The 21762-nt window shown below is 29.8% G+C and overlaps 6 protein-coding genes and 1 pseudogene across 6 annotated transcripts in view; 3 read left to right on the forward strand and 4 right to left on the reverse strand.

Annotated features, from left to right (window-relative positions):
* LOC108689583 (protein zwilch homolog) overlaps window positions 1-698 on the reverse strand; it is a 3641-nt gene extending 2943 nt beyond the window's left edge. Inside the window, exons 1-3 of the mRNA XM_018196432.1 lie at window positions 379-698; window positions 243-315; window positions 34-166 (exon numbers count right to left, since the gene is read on the reverse strand). Coding sequence (XP_018051921.1) covers window positions 34-166; window positions 243-315; window positions 379-498 — 326 coding nt within the window. The 5' untranslated portion in view covers window positions 499-698. The remainder of the gene's footprint in view (window positions 1-33; window positions 167-242; window positions 316-378) is intronic.
* A 927-nt stretch (window positions 699-1625) lies between these two features.
* Window positions 1626-4085, reverse strand: LOC108689340. The gene is made up of 4 exons (XM_018196073.1): window positions 3977-4085; window positions 3519-3831; window positions 2263-2719; window positions 1626-1747 (listed from the first exon to the last, which is right to left on the reverse strand). The coding sequence occupies exons 1-4, from the start codon at window positions 4015-4017 to the stop codon at window positions 1626-1628; spliced, it is 933 nt and encodes a 310-aa protein (XP_018051562.1). The 5' UTR covers window positions 4018-4085.
* Window positions 4086-4762: 677 nt separating this feature from the next.
* LOC108689550 (cysteine and histidine-rich domain-containing protein) lies at window positions 4763-6225 on the forward strand. The gene is made up of 4 exons (XM_018196355.1): window positions 4763-5011; window positions 5093-5655; window positions 5767-5952; window positions 6034-6225. The coding sequence occupies exons 1-4, from the start codon at window positions 4933-4935 to the stop codon at window positions 6223-6225; spliced, it is 1020 nt and encodes a 339-aa protein (XP_018051844.1). The 5' UTR covers window positions 4763-4932.
* Window positions 6226-6897: 672 nt separating this feature from the next.
* Window positions 6898-8107, forward strand: LOC108689551 (esterase OVCA2). Its single transcript, XM_018196356.1, has 5 exons — window positions 6898-6978; window positions 7056-7218; window positions 7314-7508; window positions 7587-7727; window positions 7848-8107. The coding sequence occupies exons 1-5, from the start codon at window positions 6949-6951 to the stop codon at window positions 7988-7990; spliced, it is 672 nt and encodes a 223-aa protein (XP_018051845.1). The 5' UTR covers window positions 6898-6948; the 3' UTR covers window positions 7991-8107.
* Window positions 8108-8265: 158 nt separating this feature from the next.
* LOC108689552 (transcription elongation factor B polypeptide 2) lies at window positions 8266-10277 on the reverse strand. Its single transcript, XM_018196357.1, has 3 exons — window positions 10099-10277; window positions 9917-10010; window positions 8266-9428 (listed from the first exon to the last, which is right to left on the reverse strand). The coding sequence occupies exons 1-3, from the start codon at window positions 10099-10101 to the stop codon at window positions 9172-9174; spliced, it is 354 nt and encodes a 117-aa protein (XP_018051846.1). The 5' UTR covers window positions 10102-10277; the 3' UTR covers window positions 8266-9171.
* Window positions 10278-11542: 1265 nt separating this feature from the next.
* LOC108689341 (F-box/LRR-repeat protein 4-like) lies at window positions 11543-15991 on the forward strand. Its single transcript, XM_018196074.1, has 8 exons — window positions 11543-11878; window positions 12854-13096; window positions 13622-13715; window positions 13809-14274; window positions 14355-14553; window positions 14638-14989; window positions 15058-15385; window positions 15670-15991. Exons 2-8 carry the CDS (start codon window positions 12863-12865, stop codon window positions 15989-15991), a joined length of 1995 nt encoding a protein of 664 aa, XP_018051563.1. The 5' UTR covers window positions 11543-11878; window positions 12854-12862.
* A 2359-nt stretch (window positions 15992-18350) lies between these two features.
* LOC108689342 lies at window positions 18351-19479 on the reverse strand (annotated as a pseudogene).
* Between the last annotated feature and the right edge of the window lie 2283 nt (window positions 19480-21762).

A 21762-nucleotide genomic window follows, 5' to 3' on the forward strand; every position in this document is an offset into this window, starting at 1 on the left:
TATTTCTTAGCTTATTAACTTATCTGTATGTACCTTGCATCCATTCTGTTCAGTGGCAAATATGACTCCTCTTCTTTCCACCAATTCTGTTTTGTTATGACAACAGTGTCATCGAATTCACAATTACCAAATGAATACTTTAGAGGCGAACCACTGACATCATGTCCTAAAGAACATTTCGGATTTTATATGTTTCTGATAGAATGCAAATAACTCTTATAATTAGAGAAACATTTCATTACTTATCGAGTACTCGTTGAAGCTTCTTTCATTCTTTTCGAGATCCGAGAGATGCTGTATGTGTATGCCAGAAACCTGAAGCAAGCCATTATGTCATTAAGCGAGATATGAGAGGAAATTGTTTCACATGATACTCACATTTTTATGAAGGATAATATATGGATTATCTTTGAGATCCGGAAATAATTCATCCACATACGATAATCTAGTTTTACTGGCTTTAATGTATGGTCGCAAAATTTCATTTAAATGATCCATTTTATCACCGCAATGATTTTCTTGTTCTTTATTCTCCCCAGATGGATATCTACAACTCACAATATTGCAAAGATTCTTTTTTTCCTTCTTTGATTCTTTGGACTTCAGTCTCCAAGTGTTAAGCCCAATATCATGCGTCTCAAAGTTTTATATAGGAAAGGATCCAATCGAATTAGGGTACTACACTCAATTATTTTAGCTACCGCAAAAAGTTCAGTAGTTCAGTTCGTTTAGTTTGAATTAAATGGGATCAAAGATGGCGCATTTATAAAGTCATCAACGAGATATTCTAAAGAGAGGAAATGATTAAATAAAATTGCTCCAAAATATACAATGTATGCCACTTTGAGCGCGTCATGAATTTAAGATGCGCTTAAATTTAAATAAGTTTCGACATTTTTGATATTTTTTAAAATTTAATATTAATAAAAATTATAGTATTATAAAGACAAAGTCTTGTAAATTATAAGTAAACTTATGTAATAATTGAAGCAGCTTGAAAGCTACTGTTTTTATACTGTTTTCATCCAGTTAGTTAATACATGCGAATTTATTACGAATTTTATTATATAGAAAAATTGCACATTGTTTACCACTCCCATTTAATTATCAATTTATTTAAATTCGAGATTATTGTTATGTTCATTATTAGTGTTTTTGTCTGTATGTACATCAGAAGACATGTCTCCGGCCATATTCATATATTTATCTATGACATATAATACATATCTATGACATAAAATAGTATATATTCGAAAAAATATACACATTTCTATAAAAGATTATTTTAATATTGCCGAACTATTCACGTACATTTTTTTCATACATTTCTTATAATTAAAAACATGATTGATTCTGCACGAGACTAAATCTATTTGATTTATATGTAAAGAATAAGAATATAATTACAAAAAATGATTAGTTTGCAACAGTTTATATCTCTTAGATACATTTTAAAATAACATTATATTTAAAATAATTAATTATATACTAATACTAATGTTATTATATAGTCTTGTCTTCAAGATAAAATTAAAAGATAGAAATCATAAAGGAACATGTAAAATTAAAAAAGTAGTAGACAATGTTAATTTTTCAAATATTTATCCTTTCAACATTTAAATCCTTTAGCCTTTGCAGCAAGTTTCATGTTTCTGGATCCGATTGGGCATGAAAGTTCTTTTGCATTTTTTGCAAGGAATTAATTGTGCATTGTGTTCTTTCCAATTAATATTTTCTTCTTTAGAATCTGAAATTCATTATGCATAATGTATAGTTTATAGAATAATTTTTGAATTATATTTAAAAATATATTCATTGTTTTTATCATTTCTATAACTTCTCTTAACTAATTCTTAAATAATTTGATACAATAATTATTCTATATTAAATATTGTTGATACTTTTATAAGCAACTAAGTATGAAAGAAATGTAAGAAGCTATATTTCTTTCATACTTATAGATATGATTAATTACATATATATAGATGATTATAGAGTTTATTCCTTAATTTTTTTTTAATTTCAAGTAGATTTTATCTTAATAGAATCTTAATCATATATACAATTAATTGATGATTACAATTAATGATTAGAATTAATTATTAATTCTAATCATTAAAAACTAATAAATATAATATACAATAATTATCAAGATTGGAGAGATTCAATAAAAGAATGGCAAATTAAACAATTCTAAATTTATATATAAAATATTGTTCATAAACAGTAATTTTATTAATTTAATTAAAAATATCATTGTACCTTGGTACAATGTATGGGAAGATATTATTTCTCGAGTTGGTTCAAAATGTAATTGAGGTTGAATTGTAACGTCAACTTCCAATGATTTCTCAAGCTTTTTTGGTGGTGTTCGTGATAATTGATGTCTCGGTTTCATTGGATCAAATGTTATCTGCACATCCATTGATTCTTGCTGCTCTTTATTGTTTTCTTCTTTCTTCTTTTTTTTCTTGAGTTTTACTTTGTCTATACTATGTAAATCTGTTTGTGTGTTTATGGCAAACGTATTCTTCTTATTAGAACTAAAATCAATATCACTAAATTGAATTTCTTCAAAAACGTTGGAGAGTTCTCCCATATCTGGACTAAACAGATGTCTATTGAGTTTTTTTGTAGTTTCGTTTTTCTTCCTGTTTTTATTTTTAGTCACATCAATTTCGTTAATATTTTCTTTACCTTCTTGATTTTGATCGAAGTTCTGTAAAATAAATTTCTATATAGAAAGTCAAGTTAAATTTTAAAAAAGTTACAATATATCAAAGACTTTAAATGTAAACAATTAGAGTCAGATCAGAATTTTTACATAATACTCATGCTCAAGAAGTACGTAAAGCCTACCACTGGATGTATTATGTAAAAATTCTTTATTACATCATAAAATATATTTCATAATTTTATTTATATATCTACATCTATAATTTAATAAAGAATAATTTTTGCATAATTACATTCAGCTGTAGGCTTACATACTTCTTATTTAACTCTTAAAAAGTTAGTTTCTTTAAAGTTTAATTTTTTTAACTTAAGTTATTAATGTAGATAATGTATGGTTCTTATAGAAACTGTTTGTTTAATCTTGTTTATATATGCCGCCTGAAATTAGAACTTTCTGTATATACTGATTATTGCAAAAAATATTATTAGGGCCTTGATTGATATAACAATTAAGGATATTCATATGAAAAAGAATTCTGATTTGATTCCCAGCCAAGGTAATAATATTTTTTGCAATAAAATTATTTACAGATTTTAATGTACTGTCTCCAGTATTATTAAGATTTTTAAAAGATGCTATAAACATAAAATTAAATTGCTTTGCAATTTATGATATTACTACTGTAATTCAATTGGTATGGATTTCAAGACAGAAAAATTAATTCTGTATATAGTTTAAATGACAATATATAAATATATAATAAATTTACATAGAATTATACAAGAGCATTTAAGATCCAATTAGACAGAAAGTTAAAGATTCTTCTTGTTAATATGATTACCTGATTTTGACATGCTTTATCACCACATTTACATGACAGGTTACACTTTATGTTCTTCCTTACGCAACCACAAATCCGTGATGAACAATTTCCTTTACAGCCACAACTAGATTTTTCTATGTTAAGTTTGACCATTGCCGATGAAGTAAGAGGAACAGTCTTATGGTTTGCAACATCAGGCTTTTTCAAGGTTCCCATATGTTTTCTTAAAATATTAATCTCAAGTTGCATTACTTTTACTTGTTCTTCCAACTTGGCAATCTCTATAAGACTATCAAAACTTTCAGTCTGTATCCCTATGTTTTTTGAGTTGCTAAAAAATTAAATTTTGTCATAATCATTATCTCATAATGAAGAATAATAATAATATAGAATATACTGACAATTATTATAATACTAGATATATCCCTTAACAAAAACGAAATGTGCGATTTTAGGTGAATCCGTTTCTTGCTTACCTGGGCAACGTAACTCTAGTTCTCAGTTTTGTTCCTTTCATTTTGATATTCGAAACAGCCCTTTAGTGAGTGTTTACAATCTAAAGTCGGATATACGTCGAGAAACACCAAAACACGACACCTGACAATTATTGACGTTTCGAAAGTTACGATAACGGGTTTAAACGGATTTCAGCAGTTTCTTTTTAAATCAAACATATGAAAAACCAACGATTTCAGCGCAATCTAGCCCGAAAAACCGCGAACTAGAATCTTCCATGTTAGAGTTTCTTTCGGATTCATGAGCGCTCGCTGCTATTGGATAATCTAAGGGCGAGTTCATATCTTGACAGAAAAGCGGAAAGCGGAAAAGCTGAAGCCAATCGAAATTCGTAGTAGTAGTAGGCGGTATATTTTGCTTGTCTATTCTGTCTTTTCGCAAATTCTGATTGGCTTCTGCTTTTCCACTTCCCATTTTTCCGTCAAGATGTGAACGCGGCCTAAAAGAATAATCAATTTACTTTGCAACAGTTAAGTTTGCTGAAGTGACCATTGAGTGCAAATCAATTTACATATTTTTGAGATTAATAAATAATTTAACTCTTAAATTACATATTTTTTGTTATCATAATAATGTACCTCATAATATTAAAAGAATTAAATTATTTTATTAACATTGAAAATATGTAAATCGATTTATTTACCACTCAATTGCACTTCATATTGCACTAATTTTCCCAGTGGAAACGATATATGCCTCTTTATATGTATATAGGGTGTCTCTAAAGAAATCGGGTAGCAAGTTGATTGAGATTCGGAACGTTTTTAATTTGACTTGGAATGTTCTAGAAACTATCAAAAACAAAGCCTGACAAAATCGAGAAAAATATCGTGAAAGAGAGAAACGTATAAGCGATTTATTGAGCTGCTCTTCCAAAACTTAGTGGAACAGATAAGTGCAAAGAAATCCTCTCGAAATGTCACAGGAAACAAATCTGTTGCATTGTTATCATCGCGGCTGTGGAAAGAAATACGATCCGAACGACAATAAAGACGGTATATGCATATTTTATTAAATTTTTAGTGCTAAATTAATAACATTTACGAAATAAAGATGCTCTTATGATTCTTTCGCAGACAGTTGCCTTCATCATTCAGGACATCCAGTGTTTCACGATGCATATAAAGGATGGTCTTGTTGTAACAAGAAATGTACAGATTTCACCGAATTCTTGAATATCAAAGGCTGTACGAAGTCAAAGCATTCCAATGTGAAACCATCGGAGCCAGAGAAACCGCCTGTCGAAAAATGTAAAGTTGACGAAATAATACAGGTTGCCACAGGACCTCTAAGCAATGGAGCATTCCTGGAAAGACCTCCGTTTGATGCGTTTCAACTCATACTGTCGCCAACAATATCTCCCATTCTATTAGAACAAATTAAAGGATTGACAACTTCAGAAAATGACAAACCAACTGACAATGTAATACAGATAGGACAAACTTGTAAAAACAATTCCTGCAAGGGAACTTATACAGGGATTGCCTCTGACGAGGAAATTTGCAATTATCATTCTGGTGTACCTATTTTTCATGAAGGACTGAAATATTGGTCTTGTTGTAAAAAGAAAACTACAGAATTTTCCTTATTTCTGGATCAGCCAGGTTGTACGCAAGGCAAACATATATGGTTTTCCAAGGTACCTTTTATATCATTTAGATAAGTTCATGATATCAATTATTTAATATTAAATTCATTTAATATAATCATTTAATATGTATCTTTGACAATGACACATAATTTATTTCAGAGTACAGGAAAGAAAGCTCAATGCAGGATGGATTGGCATCAAACTGGATCATATGTAGTTGTTTCTATATTTGCAAAAAAATATCTGCCCAGTCAGTCTATTATAAAATTAAATCCTATCCATCTGACTGTAGATTTATTCTTTGTAGAAGATTCGAGATATTATCTTGATATAGAATTAAAAGGAGTACGTATTAATTTTAATATTTTAATTTTGAATGTGTAATTAAGGAACAGTATTTAAGATGTACATTTATTTTACTTTTAGATTATTAATGTCGAGCAAAGTAGTGTACACATGCTGCCAACTAAAGTAGAAATTAAGTTAAAAAAGGCCGAACCTGGTTCCTGGTCGAAGTTGGATGTTCCCAGAGAAACAAAGCCAAGAAACTCTGAAAATAATGAAAATATTACACATCTTAATTCGCAAATTGAAGCTGTGGATCTTAGTAATCTTTAAATACTGCAAATTTTTAATAGTTAGAATATATAATTAAATTGCTGAAATTGTAATTTACTTTTCATTTATTTAAATGTAAAAGAGAAATGCTTTTAACAAAATATGTGCTGATTTTTTTTGTTCCTGCGATCCTTAATGCGACAGAAATACATGGAAATGTATCATAAATTGTTTTTTATTTAAATTGAAAAAGTTCGAACTTGTACATGAAATATTGCATATTTTTTGTTTAGTTTAATTATTTTCTTAGCCCCGTCTAAATGAAAAAAAGAAATTAATAGTTTTAATAAATTTAAATTAATATTATATATAGAAGTTCTTTTCCTATGAAACATATATTTGTAAGTTATACTGTATTTGTGATAATAAACATGCATTTTTATCATAATTATGACTGTCTAATAATCAAATTTTTCTATTATAAAATTCTCAGAAATAGCCACAAAAATATTTAATTTATAGAGACTAAGCTTGTTTAGAAAGAGGTTGTTTGTATTGCTTAAAATCCTTAAAAAAATTATTGCATTTAAAATGAGATAAATATATATTCAAGCATTGAAGAGAGAAAATTCGAAGATTCTAAATATAAAAAGTGCAAGCAAAGGGAACAGACCTAAGAATAAATGTGTTCAGATATGGAGGTTCTAATATATTATATATCGCAGTGTGTTTATTGGTGTCTACTAACCTTTTTGATCATGTGATTGTACATATATTCGCTGAATGATGTTGACTACCAAATCAAAATTGCGAGTAAATAATCATTGACGCATTGATGTAAAAATGGCAATAAATTAATGTATATATATATATGATTCCTCTTATTTTAGATATTAGCGCTTCACGGATATATGCAATCAGACATGATCTTTAGTGCTAAATTAGGATCATTGAGAAAAAGATTTAAAAAAGAAATAGATTTCACGTTTATAAAAGCACCACATAAAGTTCCATCCCAAAATAAAACTAGTCAAGAAGATACCAATGAAAATGGTGTGAGAAAAATATCAATAAAAAAAAAATATGAAATTTCTTATCTTCAAGAAATATCATAATTTAATGAGTACTAACGAAATTGTTATGTATAGGATATGGATGGTGGTTTAATACAGAAGATCATGTGTTTAAAGCTACAGTGCCTAGTAACTTGTGTGTAGGATTCAATGACAGTGTAGCTGTGATCGAGAAAGTGTTCTCAGAACAAGGTCCTTTCGATGGAATATTGGGTTTCTCACAGGGAGCAGCTTTTGTCAGTATACTGTGTGCTATGAAGAAGAAGAAAAGTGAGTTTAAAAATAATATATGATATACACATGTATATGCTTACATAAAATAAATATATAATTACTATTTTCTTGTAGTATTACAAATCGAGTTTGATTTTGTTATTATGATATCTGGATTTAAGTCACTGTGTGTACCTCATGCAAAGTATTATGATGAAGAAATCGATATGCCTTCCTTTCATATTTATGGAGAGAATGATCAAATCATTCCAACAGGTATATGATGAATAATTTGATATTATGATGAATTTAATATCATTAATTATACTCAGTAATATTGAAAGTAAATCATATCCAATGCTTCATTAATGCTAATGTAATCCTTCTTTGTTGTAGTAATGGCAGAACAAATTAGTTGTCTATTTTCAAATAAAAAAGAGCTACGGCACGAAGGTGGACATTACGTGCCGAGTAAAAAAGATATTTATAGGGATTTTGTAATGGAAATGCTTAGCAAATATAAGAACTTAAGTAGTTAACAATGGTCTTATTTTATTATTAAATTTTATTTACCCGGTTTAGCATGCAACTCTATTAGAAAAACATTTTTTGTGTACATGAATAATAGATAAATACAGGGTGAATCAGTCGTTGATCAATCAGCTTTTTATTCTATGAAAAAATAATTGACTGTACATGTTATAATTCAATTAGGTATGAAATCGATAATTTTCTCATAAGATAAAAAGTTGGTTCAACAACTCTGATTCACTTTGTATGCTAGAGGATTTTTAAAAATATTAAATAAGATATGTAATCATGTACAATATATTTTTGTCACGTAGCATGACATTACTTGTGTATTGTTACAAGTCTTATCGTAGCATATAGTTAAAATGGTGTTGCCATTAGTTATAAAACTGTATAAGTTAGACAATAATTAATAGGATACAATATTATAGAACTAAAGATCATTAATTAGAGCATTATATTTTACATTTATGATTGTGTATTGTATCAGATCAGATCCAGTCTGTCTTATATTCAATACGCCGTAACTACAAATTTGTAATTTAAATGTTACTAGAGTCATACATGTTAATAAAAAAATGTAAAGCTTCTTTTGCAAAGCAAAACATTACATTTGATTTTCCTTGTGGTGCAAGGAATACGTATACAGAATAAGTGAAAGTGAGCAGAGAGAGAAATAGAAGGAAATAAGATATTTAATTTGAAGATATTTTAAAAAGTACTTTAAAATAATTAAGCTATACCTGTAACTTAAATGTAAGCTGAGGTATTCATATTTCGCACTTTGACCATAATAAAACACTTATTTTAATAATTTTATAGCTATATAAATTTGGTTTGATGCACAATAGTGAGCAGAATTTTGTTTTACTTTTATTATCACTTTCAGTCTAATAATCAAGTACAAATTAGTACTCATCACATGTCCTTATAAGACTGACGATCGCGTGACTATATAGCATTTTTATTAAATTGAATATTGAAAATTTTGCAGCTCTGAATACTTGTGTAAAATTGCATTATGTCTAATATTCGTACGGTGTTTAGTTACCATATTCACACTCTAGTATTCACATACGTCGTACATGAAGTTTCCTTTTTATCCTTCTTATCATTCAGAGCTGTCCTGACGATTACTAAATTGCATAGGACACAAAACTTCATCGTCGAGTGATGCAACTGCATCATTTCAAGGAGATTGCTCTTGGCCATTATTTTCCTGAGACTTCATAACGTCAGGGAGATCTGGTGGTAATGAGAATGGTGTCATTTCAAGAGGTTCAAACTGGCCATCTGGCTGACGCAGTGCTAAACCGACTAATGCAGGACATTGTGCTTTTGCAGTTGACGATGTCAGCCCGTAATCTTGTAAAGTCTTATTGTCTGACATTAAAAGATTATCCTTGTTAAACAGTTGTTGATTTGCCGGTGGTACTTTCATTATACCTGTAAAAAAAGAAAGTGAGCATTAACTCCAATAACTATAAAAGCAATGATTTTATTTTTTATAAAACTTGCAACTATTAATGTTCATAAATTAATAATAAGCATAATTTCATCGAAATAGGAGTTTTAGGATATTTTTGTCAAATATATACTAATTAAAATATTTTTCATAAACTTGACATATAGCTGATCAGTAATTGTATGTGTGTGTGCGCGTGTGTGTGTATGTGTGTGTATGCGTGTGCGCGCTATATGCACCCATACACATACGCGCACACACGCGCGCGCGCGCGCACAATATATATATATATATAATTCCATTCGCTATTAATGCAATTTATTCTGTCTATACTCCTGATTAGGCCTAATCCTACATTCATTTAGCGAACCACAGATTGTTCTATTGAAGTAACAATCATCGAATTGTAAATGGTCAAGCGATATGTCAAAAAAAAAAAGATACTGCCACTGTAACACAAACGTCTTACCTTCAATCATCTTCTTGAGCTCGAGGACCGTAGTATCATCTTTTGCGTCGGTAAATATCGTCAATTTTTTTCGCCTGATCATTAAAAATACGTCCTACAACGGGAAAAGCTTGTGAATAGACTTGCAGGTTAGCTGACTTGAATCATCGACCGGACGAGACATTGAGAGAACGGATTCTTACCATTGTGAGCCTAATTATGTACACTTAATATTACAATGTAACGATAAGATTGTTATATCGTCACTGGGGATCGTCTTATGTCTTAAAAGTTTGTGTTTACCAGCAGACCTTCGGGTCAGGGGTACACCGGACCCACGGCCGCATGCAGTAACCCCAGATCATGGAATTGGTCAACGCATGCGTGCTCTTGCTGACTTCTGCACGCGCACGCGCTGCTGATTACTTGACAGTAGAGTTCTATACATAAAGAGATTGATGTCCGAGTTTCTGATTGGCAGTCTGATTCTGATATATATTCTGATTGATATCCCGTCCTAAGTGAAGCAGCCATATTGTGACCATAGTTGTTTATACAAGCGTAATACAGCTGACCCACCTATCCTCAACCGTTAATGGAATGCAGAGCTCATTTCGCTAATGGAATCAATGGAGTATATTCTTCTTCTTCAATTTTAGCTTTTGCCTGCAATAAATGAGAGAGGTCAATAGTGCCACAATAAAGTACAGAATGTTGAATGTATGTTTATTGTTTACGATACTGGCGCGGTCTAAATATGGCGGCGCAGGAAGTGATTGTACAGAGCCCGATTTCACCAATTCCGATTAAACTAATCGGTCGATTAAATTTCAATATGATCAATTACAAGACTGAAAACATAATCTAATTATCTGGTAGCTGTGAAGAACGATAATTAATAGCACGAATCCTTATTAGTCGCAAATTTCTTCAATCGCGAAAAAGTTATACACACATGAGTACTCAACGCCTCGCTAGAAAAGAATGTTTTCAAGACTTGTAGTTGACAATACTGAAATTTAATTGACTGATTAGCTTAAATCGGAGTTAGTGAAACCGAGCCTATGGATCCAATCTGGGAGTCCAATCTGGGAGGATCAATTCTGTATTTTCAAACAAGATGAAAATTATAAAAGTAAGCAATCTTATTTACTAAGTGTTGATTAATGAAATAATCAGTATTCTAATAAATTCGCTCAATTTATAATTTTCATCTCATTTCAAGATACAGAATCGATTCCCTGATGATGAGATGTTCGATGCGGGTTTCTTTATATAGGACTCTATTTGACAGCATAAATTTTGTGTGTGAAACTTGGGCTGTGTCAAAGTCTCACTACAAATGCTTTGAAGCATTTGATGGACCAATTAGAAGAAAGAATTTTACAAATTGATTAAAAAACGCTTCAAAGTATTTGTAGCATCGCGTTGACCGTATCCTCAATACAATACAGTGGTTGTGTTCAATGGATTCGACAGTGAATGAGCGCTCGCTGTTATTGGTGTATTCTTTTAGATCATCCAATCAGCGTTTTAGATCTGGAAGAATACATCAATAGCAGCAAGCGCTTGTGCTCCGCACAATAAAAGGAACAGAGAACAGAGAACAGAATTTCAATCTCATGTCAGAAATCATGTATTGTGGAATACAAAGTTTCTAGGTTGAAATTCTTATTTTCTTATTTCCTTTTATTATGTGAAGTCTCTTACTCAACTGTTGAATCTGCTGAACGCAGTCAGTGATCCTCATCCTTGTTTAACATTGACAAATTACAAGGATGTGACGATGCACTCATACTGTGTCATGTGTTGGATCTGTTTGAAGGCATCTCTAATGAAACTCTCTCCTACTCACGTGATAAAAGAGAACGATCGTAACATTCGTAACGTAGACATTAGGTGATTTTTTGCGTAATTCAGGTATAACAACCAAAGTATCAAATTGTATCGGAACGTTCTTGTTCTTGCGTGTTAGTGGTAGAGGTGAGACTAGCCATTTACTTCGTTGAAACAGGTTGAAGACACTCTTTTATCGTCATCTGGCGATACACAACAAAAAAAAAAGAATAAATTCATGGAATCTTTTCATATATTTTGTATGTACTTGCACTATGTCATTAAAATTATAAACGAATATTACGTCTGTTCGCGTTGCTTGCACCTTTTGCACTCACGACATTTTCGCTTTCTCTCTTTTCAAGGCCAAATATATATGTATTTCATTTTAAGTGTAAAAATATTTGGAGATTTCATGTAACAGACCTATTATTTTTATAAGTAGTATATGAATAAGAGAAGAAGCAATCATTTTCCTTGTATTTAAGGAACTGTTTTATTATTCTTTATCTACTGTGCAATCATCTAAATTATGTCGTTATCTCATAGGCTTTGGTTAATTCAATAAATTGTTTTTTTTTTATTTTGTGGTCTATGTTACATTCAGTTGTATTTTCATCTTCTCTGCTATCATCTTAGTTAACTTTTGACTTATGCTTTTAATAGAAGTGAATAGAATATACTATCAGATACTGCACTGATTAGGTCTGTTTTCTGTAGCTGAACTCTAGTGTACACTTTTAAAACTTAAAGAGAGATAGATATATGTTTGATATCTGTTGAAAGTGAAAAAGAGAGTTCTAGAGCAGCTTAATGCAGGAACAGAAAACAGACCAATTGTGTGAGAAGAAATTGACTTTAATTCATTCATAGATATTGTGCATGTACATGTATATTGATGTATATAGTCATTTAGTTACAATTTTGTGAGTTTCGATGAAATTAATTAATCTTTCCATTGTACATATTTGATATTTATTTGATATAAAAAGTTAGGAATCTAATGACAGATTTATCTTAATTTTTATATATAGAGTATAATATAATTATATAATTAAAATATAGTGATTTAATGTGTACTTAAAAAAGCACATATATTTTCTATTTCTTATTTTCTTCCAGTTCAAAAATATGTTATCTCTTCCTCAACTTCCTTTATATAGTGACAATGATAGTCAACATGTCGAAAGAGTATCTATAGGCAAAGAAAATCATGTTGACTTTGTCCAACAATTTGTAAAGAATGTTCGTAGCTTTAGTTCTCAGTATGGCGGTAATTCTAGCATATCTTATGCTGCTACTAACATAATTGGGCCATTTAGTCAATTTCCAAATTATGGAGATTTTGCACAAACATTTGCCATGGTATGTATATTTTCTTATATTATTTGTTATTGTCTTAAAAGCTGAAAAGCGATCACAAACTTTTCTACATTTCTAAATGATTAAACCTGATTTGCAACATTCTTCTAACTTTAAGCAAAGCTTAAAAATTTCTCTTTTTTTAAAATCAACAGAGAGACAGAAAGGGAGAGAGTTTTAAACTTTGCTTAAAATTAAAGTAACATTGGTGCAAATCTCAGCCTTATTCTTTTATTTATAACTCTTCAATTAACTTCCCATAAAACTGATAATAGATATATGAGCTGTGTTTCAAAATTCATTGCAAGTATTGAAAATCTATAATGCACTTTACTGTAAACTGTAAATTTTTAGCAGAATTTTGGAACACAGTCATGGAATCAGGAAGATCCTACATTTGAAGTAAATGTAGGAGATCAATCAATTACAATTTAATTATTCATATCTAGAGTGACATCATTCCAATAATAGCAATTTACTTTAATAAAGTTTCATTTGACATTTTTTTCTAATAACTTTTTCAAATAGAGGACTTATGGACCATGGTGGGACAAAGCACCTTCGAGATCAATTGATTATATGCCACAGAACAATACAGATGTTGTAAGTCAAGATTATATTGGTATGTAATATTTAAATTAATAAATAAAAGATTGTTAAAAAAAATATGTTTTTATTAAGAAAAGAGAGTATAATTGTATTTTTTATATTAAAGATATTGAGTATCATGAAGCTGTATATCCAGTAAGAGTTTCTATATATGAAGTATATAATCCTGGAAGCGTAATTCGAATCTGGGCTGAAGATTTTAAAGGTCGATGGTTTCTACTATGGAATGGACCGCCTCAGATTGTTCCTCTGAAATCACGGATATTTTCTCCACCTTTACAATCGTGTGACTTTAAAACCAAACTACTCAGATTAGAATTTAACCACAGTTTATTGGATTACTACACAGAGATAGATGCTGTGATGCTTATTGGAACATCAGAATTGATTTTTCCTAAAGATCCAGTTCACAATCAGAGTTTAACTAATCTGTTAATAAGCATTAATTGCGATTTGTTTGAAACTTCTTGCCGTGAGGATATTCATAATTTAACACCAAATTATAAAAATGCACATTTGGATATAATCCATCTTAAGAAGACATTGATTGAACATTGTATTATGTGCAAAAGGTATTGAAATTGTCAATATTAAGTAAGATTTAGTCTTTTTTTGATGAGTGGAAGTAAATTTGTACCAATGTTATTTGTAGTGATGTAGTAGCGAATTTTCACGACAGCAACCTAGTATCTCGGCTAGGATCCCTTTATTATTATGTACCACCTCTTAAAGAGGGATCTGATAGTATGCAACGCTTTTTATCAGAAGAACTTTCAAAGTTTATGAAAGATGTTAAAGACTCTTCAGATGAATTCAAGAAGCCATCACGTTATAATTTTTCTGCACTTCCTGTAAAGTATACTAAAAAGTCTTTGTCACATATATTAATATTTAGTGTTATTTCGTTTATTAAAATTTTGTATTTTATCTTGCAGGATGAAATAATAATGAGAATATTAAGAAACTTGGACTTAAAGTCATTATGCCGCATGAGCAGAGTGAATAAACATTTCAATAATTTAGCACAAGACCATCTGCTTTATACAAGTTTAAACTTAAAACCATATTGGTATGTTATTAATACAAAGGCATTGTATTACTTAGCACCTAGATGTAAATATTTACGACGATTGGATCTTTCATGGTGTGACAAATTTTCTGTCCCGGAACTTGAAAATTTTCTTGTTATTTGTGGTAGTCTCTTAACACATTTACGATTAAATTGCTGTTCATGTGTCGACAACAATACCATGCTTAAAATTTCGAGAATATGCAAAAATTTGAAAGGTATATATACAAATGATTATTATAATCAAGAACAAATTATATAATCAATACATATATTTTTTTCTTAGAATTAGGTCTACGTAATTGTGATTTGATAAAAGAAAAAGGATTCTCATATCTCGAAAATCTAGAGTTCTTGGAGCATTTGGATCTTTACAGGACACATATAAATACTCAAACTCTTTGCAAGATACTGCGAAGAAATATACGAATGCGTCACTTACGCATAGGAGGCACCGACAAAAGTCTGAATGTAGATGAAGTTGCAATGGAATTGAGAAATTCCTGTCCAGATTTAGAAAGTATAGATTTGTGGAAAACGCACACTCTTACATCGCAAGGTATTGATGCTCTTGCTGACTGCGAAAATCTACGAGAAGTGGATTTTGGTTGGTGGTACGTGTTGTCACACTTTCTTTGAAAATATATGTTTTGTCGCACTTTTTGCAGTACGTATTCCTCATTCGTTTATGGGATGACGAATCAAATCTTAGATTAACTTACTAATTAATAAGTCTTGCTCTCACGGATCTGTGCAGCATCCCAGTTTTTTTTTAAACAAACATACAGATTATCATATTCATAAAAATTTATACGTTTGTTTCGCTTGTATCTTGAAATATTGTAGCTGTGTTGTCTTTCTATTTATGATTAAAAAATATTGTTTTTTTTATTTACAGTGGCAGTACAACTGGTCATGGTGATAGTTTTCGTAGATTGTTTTCCTCCTGTCAACACCTGGAAAAAGTTTTCCTGATCTCTGTTAGAGGCCTTACTGAACGTGATCTAAGAGCATTGACATTGTGCAAAAATTTAAAACAGTTAGATTTGTTAGGTACATTATCTCTGACAGCTGAAATATGTCACGCAATTTTCGTGAATTGTCCTAAATTAGAGATGATTGATCTGAGCTTTTGTGACAATATTGCCGATTGTTCGATTCAGCAGTGGCAGCAAATATACACACATATAGCCATTAAAAGAGTATACAGCGAACGATGATTAGATCTAATGTAAATTTTAAGATTTAATATAAATTTTTCTTTCGAGAAAATCACATTTTCAAAAAGTGAACTAAGTGTGTCTTGAAAGAACGAGATAAACGTGTTTTAATTGTACATTTTATATATATTTAAACTTATTTTTTAAATAAAAATAACATAAAAATTGTGTTAATTAGAAAGTAAAAATTTATATACGATTTAAATCTCATTTTTTAAATATTTATAAAATGTAATGAAATCACATTTTATATTAGAACATCAGGAAATACATCGATTGCTTAATCAGATAAAATTCACCTATCTAGAAATAAAATCGAATCAGTTTTGTGATTTGAGATTACAGTTTCAGTGATGTGGTACTTGTGCCTACTGCTAAAAAAGAACTAATTGCAATAGATTTTCATATATTTGTATATATTCGCGCTCTATTATTAAAATTGTTTTATTATTTCAACAAATTTCTTATATTCTGTCTTTTAAACATTATGAATTGAAAGTAAAATTTTGTAGTATGTATTCTAATATTTCTATTTGAATATATTTATGTTTCATATTAATTTAAACATTAAATATTAAGGTTCATTTGCATTATAAAATTTCTCGAAATTTTTGTATTTAAAACGGAATATATATATATATATATATACTTGTATCTCGTTGAAGAGAAAGAAAGCGAAATTATCTATTTATGTAGTTGAAATATTGGGAATACAAATTAGTTCGGTCTGTTTCCCTAAAGATGGCTTCAGCTGTTTTGAATAATTCATAGTGACAGCTGGTTTTGGCGGTTTCAGAGGTTAAACATCTGCTAATAATATTCAGTTTATATCGCTTTGAGTTTCATACAAAAACCTTGATTTTTACTGTGTTTGAAATGTCGAATTTTGTGTTAACCAAGTGGCATTTGCGGGAGGTTTTGATTTTCTGCTTTAATTGGAAGAAAAGTGCGGCTGAAGCCCATCGAATGCTTGTCGAAGTTTATGGTGACACTGCTCCAACTGATAAATCATGTAGGGAATGGTTTCGACGTTTCAAGGATGGAGATTTCAGCGTTGAAGACAAGCTTCGTTCTGGAGCCAACAAAATTCGAAGACAAAGAATTAGAGGTATTACTCAAAGAAGATCAGAGTCAAACGCAAGAGGAGCTTACAGAATCATTGGAGATAACTCAACAAGCCGTTTCTGTATAATTAAGAGCCATGGGAATGATTCAAAAACAAGGAAATTGGGTGCCGAAGATGCGCTATTAGTTAAGTAAGTTTTGAGATTCGTATGTGATAAGACATTTTAATATAATATGTATTGCTGATTATATATTTTTATGTTCTTAGAGAAGAGAAAGAACTTGTAGCAACGGAAGCGTCTAACGAGGAATTAGCTTTACCTAGCGAAGAGAGGAAAACTTCAGCCGAAGGAGAAGATGGCAGTGAGGAAGGTTCGGAGAGCGAAAAATCTAATACGAGTCGAGACTTCGTTATGGTTTAAAACATGAAAACTGGGAAAAAAGTAGATAGTTTCATGTTTGCTGAGACAAACAGCTGTATTAATTATCACGTTAATTATCACTGAAATCGATATATGCTTGCGGTTAATTCGAATGTCGAATTCGATGCACGAATCTAAGAAATAGACCGTAGCAGATTCACATTTATTGCATTTAAGTATACGATCATGAATGAATGGGAAAAATCGCTTGTGACTTTTGCATAAACAGAATTTCCCGTAACTGATGTGAATGTAAAATATTGTTTCTAAAAAAAAGCGTAAACTTATAAGGCATATTTTATTGTACATATATAAATATCTATATAAACATTTGTGTGTACAATGAAGAAATTGTATTAGGTGTAATTTCGTTATCAATTTCCGTTAAATAAATTATGTTCGAAGTCTTCAATCTATCTCAATGCGATCAATGTCTACCGATAATGTATTTAATATGCACTGAGTTCTCTCCGTTAGATATAATGTTTAAATTAGTTCTAGGGAGAACTAATTTAGCTGGAAGAGAGAGAATCTTTACGGGTACAGAACTTAACGTTTTCTTCATTGTTCGGCGATTTAGCGCGAGTTCTTTTTTAGCAGAAATTAGATCCGATTTTATAGATGAATGTATATTCCGAGTTTAATACAGATAATTTATATTTTTATGCGAAATTTTTAATAATAATTATTGTTATTATTACTATTATTATTATATATTATATATATTACTTTTACGATTATTATTATATGATAATCAGGATCTGTAGGTATTGTGGATCCGCTCGTGAATTTATCTATATGGAAATAAAATAAAATAAAGCGTTATATATCTATTAAATGGTCATTATCTTGACCTACAATCTCATATTAGATTAAAATTGATTGGCTTTGAATGTCATCTTCTGCAGCATCGCGTTGCACATAGCCGCGTAAGGATTCAGAGCGACCAGCTGCGATTTAGCGAAGCTCGAACCAACTTTAGCTGCACGGGTGAAATCTTCCCTGGCCTTGTCATCTTGCTCCATCTACGATAAAGTGCACCACGTTGACAGAATGCCTTTGGATGCCTGCCCTTTCTTTGCCTCAGTTCAACCGCTAGATGCAGATCCTTTAACGCCTCTAAATAAGTTTGAGTGATAATCAGCATTACAATTCTCTTCTCTAAAAATTTATAGATATTAATTTTTGTAATTAAAAATACCTTCGTGTCGATTCGCCAAACGTAAAGCTTGCGCTTTGTCGTTTAAGATTGACGGCGATTTAGGTATTTTCAATGCTTGGTCGAAAAGCCGAAAGTCGAAGTTCGTCGAAGTTCTTCGCTTCCGCGCAGATTATCATCTTCTTTATGATGTCCAGAACATCCAGTTCTAAGCGATCCTCCTCGAAGACATCCGTCTCTTCTTAATGAAATATTAAAAAAGAAGTGTATATTACGCATAGCGTACATAGAAAGATATCTATAATTGATTCCAAATATTTTAATTGTTTTCCATTTCAGAAGAAAATACCTAAAAAAATTTCACAGTTTTATCACAGTTTGGAAATATAACGTAAGAATTTTTTTTATACGTGTAGTAAAACATTAATATTATCTATATTTTTTTAATGAAACCATATAATTTTTCTTACATAATATGATTCTTCTAATCATTCTATATATAATAATGTATAACAATATTTTTAAGAAATAAGTTCCCTTTGTTTCTTTAAAACTAACGTTAATATTTATATGTAATAAATCGAATGGAAATTTAATAAACTTTATTATTGTTAATAAATCATATTTAATTTAACATCTTTATATCAATGATTACAGAAACGTTTATTTTGTACTGTTGGAAATTTTCTATTCGCTGATTGGATTATTTTTTTAGATTTAGAGAAACGATTCTATCTACAAATCATAAAATGATAAAATTATGAAACTATTTTTCTGCTGAATGCAGTCATCTCTGTACCCTCTTTATCCTTGTTTTTCTCACTGAATCGCACAATTAACATCCTGGTTTACATTATTTGCTAATTAGATTTTTCTATTCAAATTAAGAATTATTAGATCTATAAAAGCAACCAATAAAGAGCAATTTTGTTAATTTCTCTTATAGATTACTTATATATAATCAAGAATGTAGTTGTTTAATACTCAGCTCAATAATGTTGACAAAATGAGCTTACTATTCTTAAGTCTATTCTATAATGTGCTTTTTGTTTTCTGTTTCTTGCTTTTTGCTATTTTTTACATCTTTTTACTTCCTATCTCGTTTTTATATCGCCCGAGATAAAAGTTAAGCCTGTTTTACAATGTGTTCTTTCCTATTTCTTATTTTTTTTACCTTTTGCTTTTTTCTCCTTTGCAATCGTTTTATCAACAATTGTATTTTTTGCTACGTATTTTTTGTTTCGAAGTTCATTAATTTTTATCTCTGATGTAAAATAAAAAACCGGATAAGAAACAAAAAGATAAGATGTAAAAAATAATAAAAGGCAAGAAACAGGAAACGAAAAGCATATTGTAGATCAGGATTTAGTAAACTTCAAAAGAAATAAGAAATACATAGCAAGAAACACAAACGATTGCAAAGGGGAAAAAAGCAAAATAGGAAACAAAAAGTTTCAAAAAGAAACACATTGTAGAATAGGCTTTTTATGTTTTTCCTGTATACAGGACGCCAGAACATTTGTTGCATGGCGAAAAAGTTGATATGGTAGCCAATCAATTTATCACTTTTCTTTTACATAAGAATGAAAGAATAATTGGTTATCGCATTAACTTCCGCCGCACGGCAAGTGTTGCTGCATCCTGTATGCAGAAGTTTGAATACGTTCAGCAGAGAAAGCAGTTTTGCAACGGTTATAAAATTCTTCAATAAGATTGATTTATATATTTAAATCCCTAAGGAACTAAAGGTAAGAACCAATCGTATTAAAGAATTTTAAAACAGTTGCAAAGCTACTTTTTCCGCTGTCAGCTGTGTGCGGCCATGTTACTTATATATGAGATAACTGCACTTGACTAGAAAGTGCTTGAAAGTTGATATTGGAATTATTAGTGGAAGATTTAGAAATTAGAAGGCAGGTGCCATATTAAATAAACGAAGTTACATTGCATTTATATTGGTTGATAACCTTGATTTGATAAAAGTAAGTAAAGAAAGTTAGTTGCCACATGCAGTGTCTAAAGTTATCATTATTTGGACAGTATTGCCAAGCATTTTCCTAAATTAAAGTCTTCTTTGGAGATTAGGCATCATTCGATTGAGAAAATTTAGATAGTGTATCAGCGAAGCATAAAACGACTTAAATTTTTTTATTCAACCGATCAAGATATTTTAACGGAAGACAAACAAGTATGGAAGAGAAAGAAGTAAGTTGTTATTCTCTCCTCAACTTTATTGAATGGGTATTATTGGAATATTAGAAAACATATGAAATTTTGCATAAATGAATCAATACATTCGTAATATTTTCTAAAATAAGTGACAATTTATACACTTTAGTCACATTCAGAAACTTCCAGATGCATGTATCATTTTATCCTTGTTCACTGAATGTTAAATAAGAATAAAATGATACATGTGGTACCCAGATAAAGTTTCTGAACTTAGCCGTATATAACAAAGAAAATTTATATGTATAGCCAGATATATCAAATCTAATTTTTACTACGTGTAATTTTTACTACTGTGTAATTTGAATGCAATTAAAAATTGTAATTACAAAAAGTCTATTTGAAATGAATGTATTATTTGTTAAAATTAAAGAACTTAATGATTTTGCTCTGTAATGCAAAAACATTTAAGAAGTGACACATAAAACATATAAAAAAAATACATAATGAATTAAAATTTATAGAATATAAAATTTAAGATATATAAAATTACATAAAAATGGAAATTTCTTGAAATTTAATAAAAATTATTCAATGTTTAGATGCAAGAAAGCAGTTTACTAATTATTTTATTGAATTTTTATACAGAATTTTGACAAAATTTTTTAATGTTTTAATTTTCTTTTATTACTTGATTGCTCATTAAAATTTTTTGTGTATACTATTTTATATAAAATTTAATGATAATTATTTTTTATACTTTAAAAAAAGATAAATATAAGGCATCTAAAAAATTTTTATATTTTGTGAAATTGAATTTTAATTTTGGAACTCTGTTTTTACTCATTCAATTTATTTTTTATTAAAAAATGCATACAAAGAGGCATATCAGATTTTTGGGACACTCTTATCTTTATCATAAGTAAATTATTTTCAGATTCCTGTCAAAGAAGAAG

This window comes from Atta colombica, unplaced genomic scaffold, assembly GCF_001594045.1.
Source record: "Atta colombica isolate Treedump-2 unplaced genomic scaffold, Acol1.0 scaffold27, whole genome shotgun sequence".
Lineage (NCBI taxonomy): Eukaryota > Metazoa > Arthropoda > Insecta > Hymenoptera > Formicidae > Atta > Atta colombica.

Excerpts from the sequence above, each read along its gene's own strand:
- LOC108689340 (XM_018196073.1), bottom strand. The coding sequence starts at position 4,017 with ATGAAAGGAACAAAACTGAGAACTAGAGTTACGTTGCCCAG. Across the intron at positions 2,720-3,518 it reads ATAAAGCATGTCAAAATCAG|AACTTCGATCAAAATCAAGA; the intron begins GTAATCATATTA and ends TTTATTTTACAG. Across the intron at positions 1,748-2,262 it reads TTCCCATACATTGTACCAAG|ATTCTAAAGAAGAAAATATT; the intron begins GTACAATGATAT and ends AATGAATTTCAG.
- LOC108689550 (XM_018196355.1), top strand. The coding sequence starts at position 4,933 with ATGTCACAGGAAACAAATCTGTTGCATTGTTATCATCGCGGCTGTGGA. Across the intron at positions 5,656-5,766 it reads AACATATATGGTTTTCCAAG|AGTACAGGAAAGAAAGCTCA; the intron begins GTACCTTTTATA and ends AATTTATTTCAG. Across the intron at positions 5,953-6,033 it reads TTGATATAGAATTAAAAGGA|ATTATTAATGTCGAGCAAAG; the intron begins GTACGTATTAAT and ends TTTTACTTTTAG.
- LOC108689551 (XM_018196356.1), top strand. The coding sequence starts at position 6,949 with ATGATGTTGACTACCAAATCAAAATTGCGA. Across the intron at positions 6,979-7,055 it reads CTACCAAATCAAAATTGCGA|ATATTAGCGCTTCACGGATA; the intron begins GTAAATAATCAT and ends CTCTTATTTTAG. Across the intron at positions 7,509-7,586 it reads TGCTATGAAGAAGAAGAAAA|TATTACAAATCGAGTTTGAT; the intron begins GTGAGTTTAAAA and ends ATTTTCTTGTAG.
- LOC108689552 (XM_018196357.1), bottom strand. Across the intron at positions 9,429-9,916 it reads GCTCAAGAAGATGATTGAAG|GTATAATGAAAGTACCACCG; the intron begins GTAAGACGTTTG and ends CTTTTTTTACAG.
- LOC108689341 (XM_018196074.1), top strand. The coding sequence starts at position 12,863 with ATGTTATCTCTTCCTCAACTTCCTTTATATAGTGACAATGATAGTCAA. Across the intron at positions 13,716-13,808 it reads TGTAAGTCAAGATTATATTG|ATATTGAGTATCATGAAGCT; the intron begins GTATGTAATATT and ends TTTATATTAAAG. Across the intron at positions 14,554-14,637 it reads ATAATTTTTCTGCACTTCCT|GATGAAATAATAATGAGAAT; the intron begins GTAAAGTATACT and ends TTTATCTTGCAG.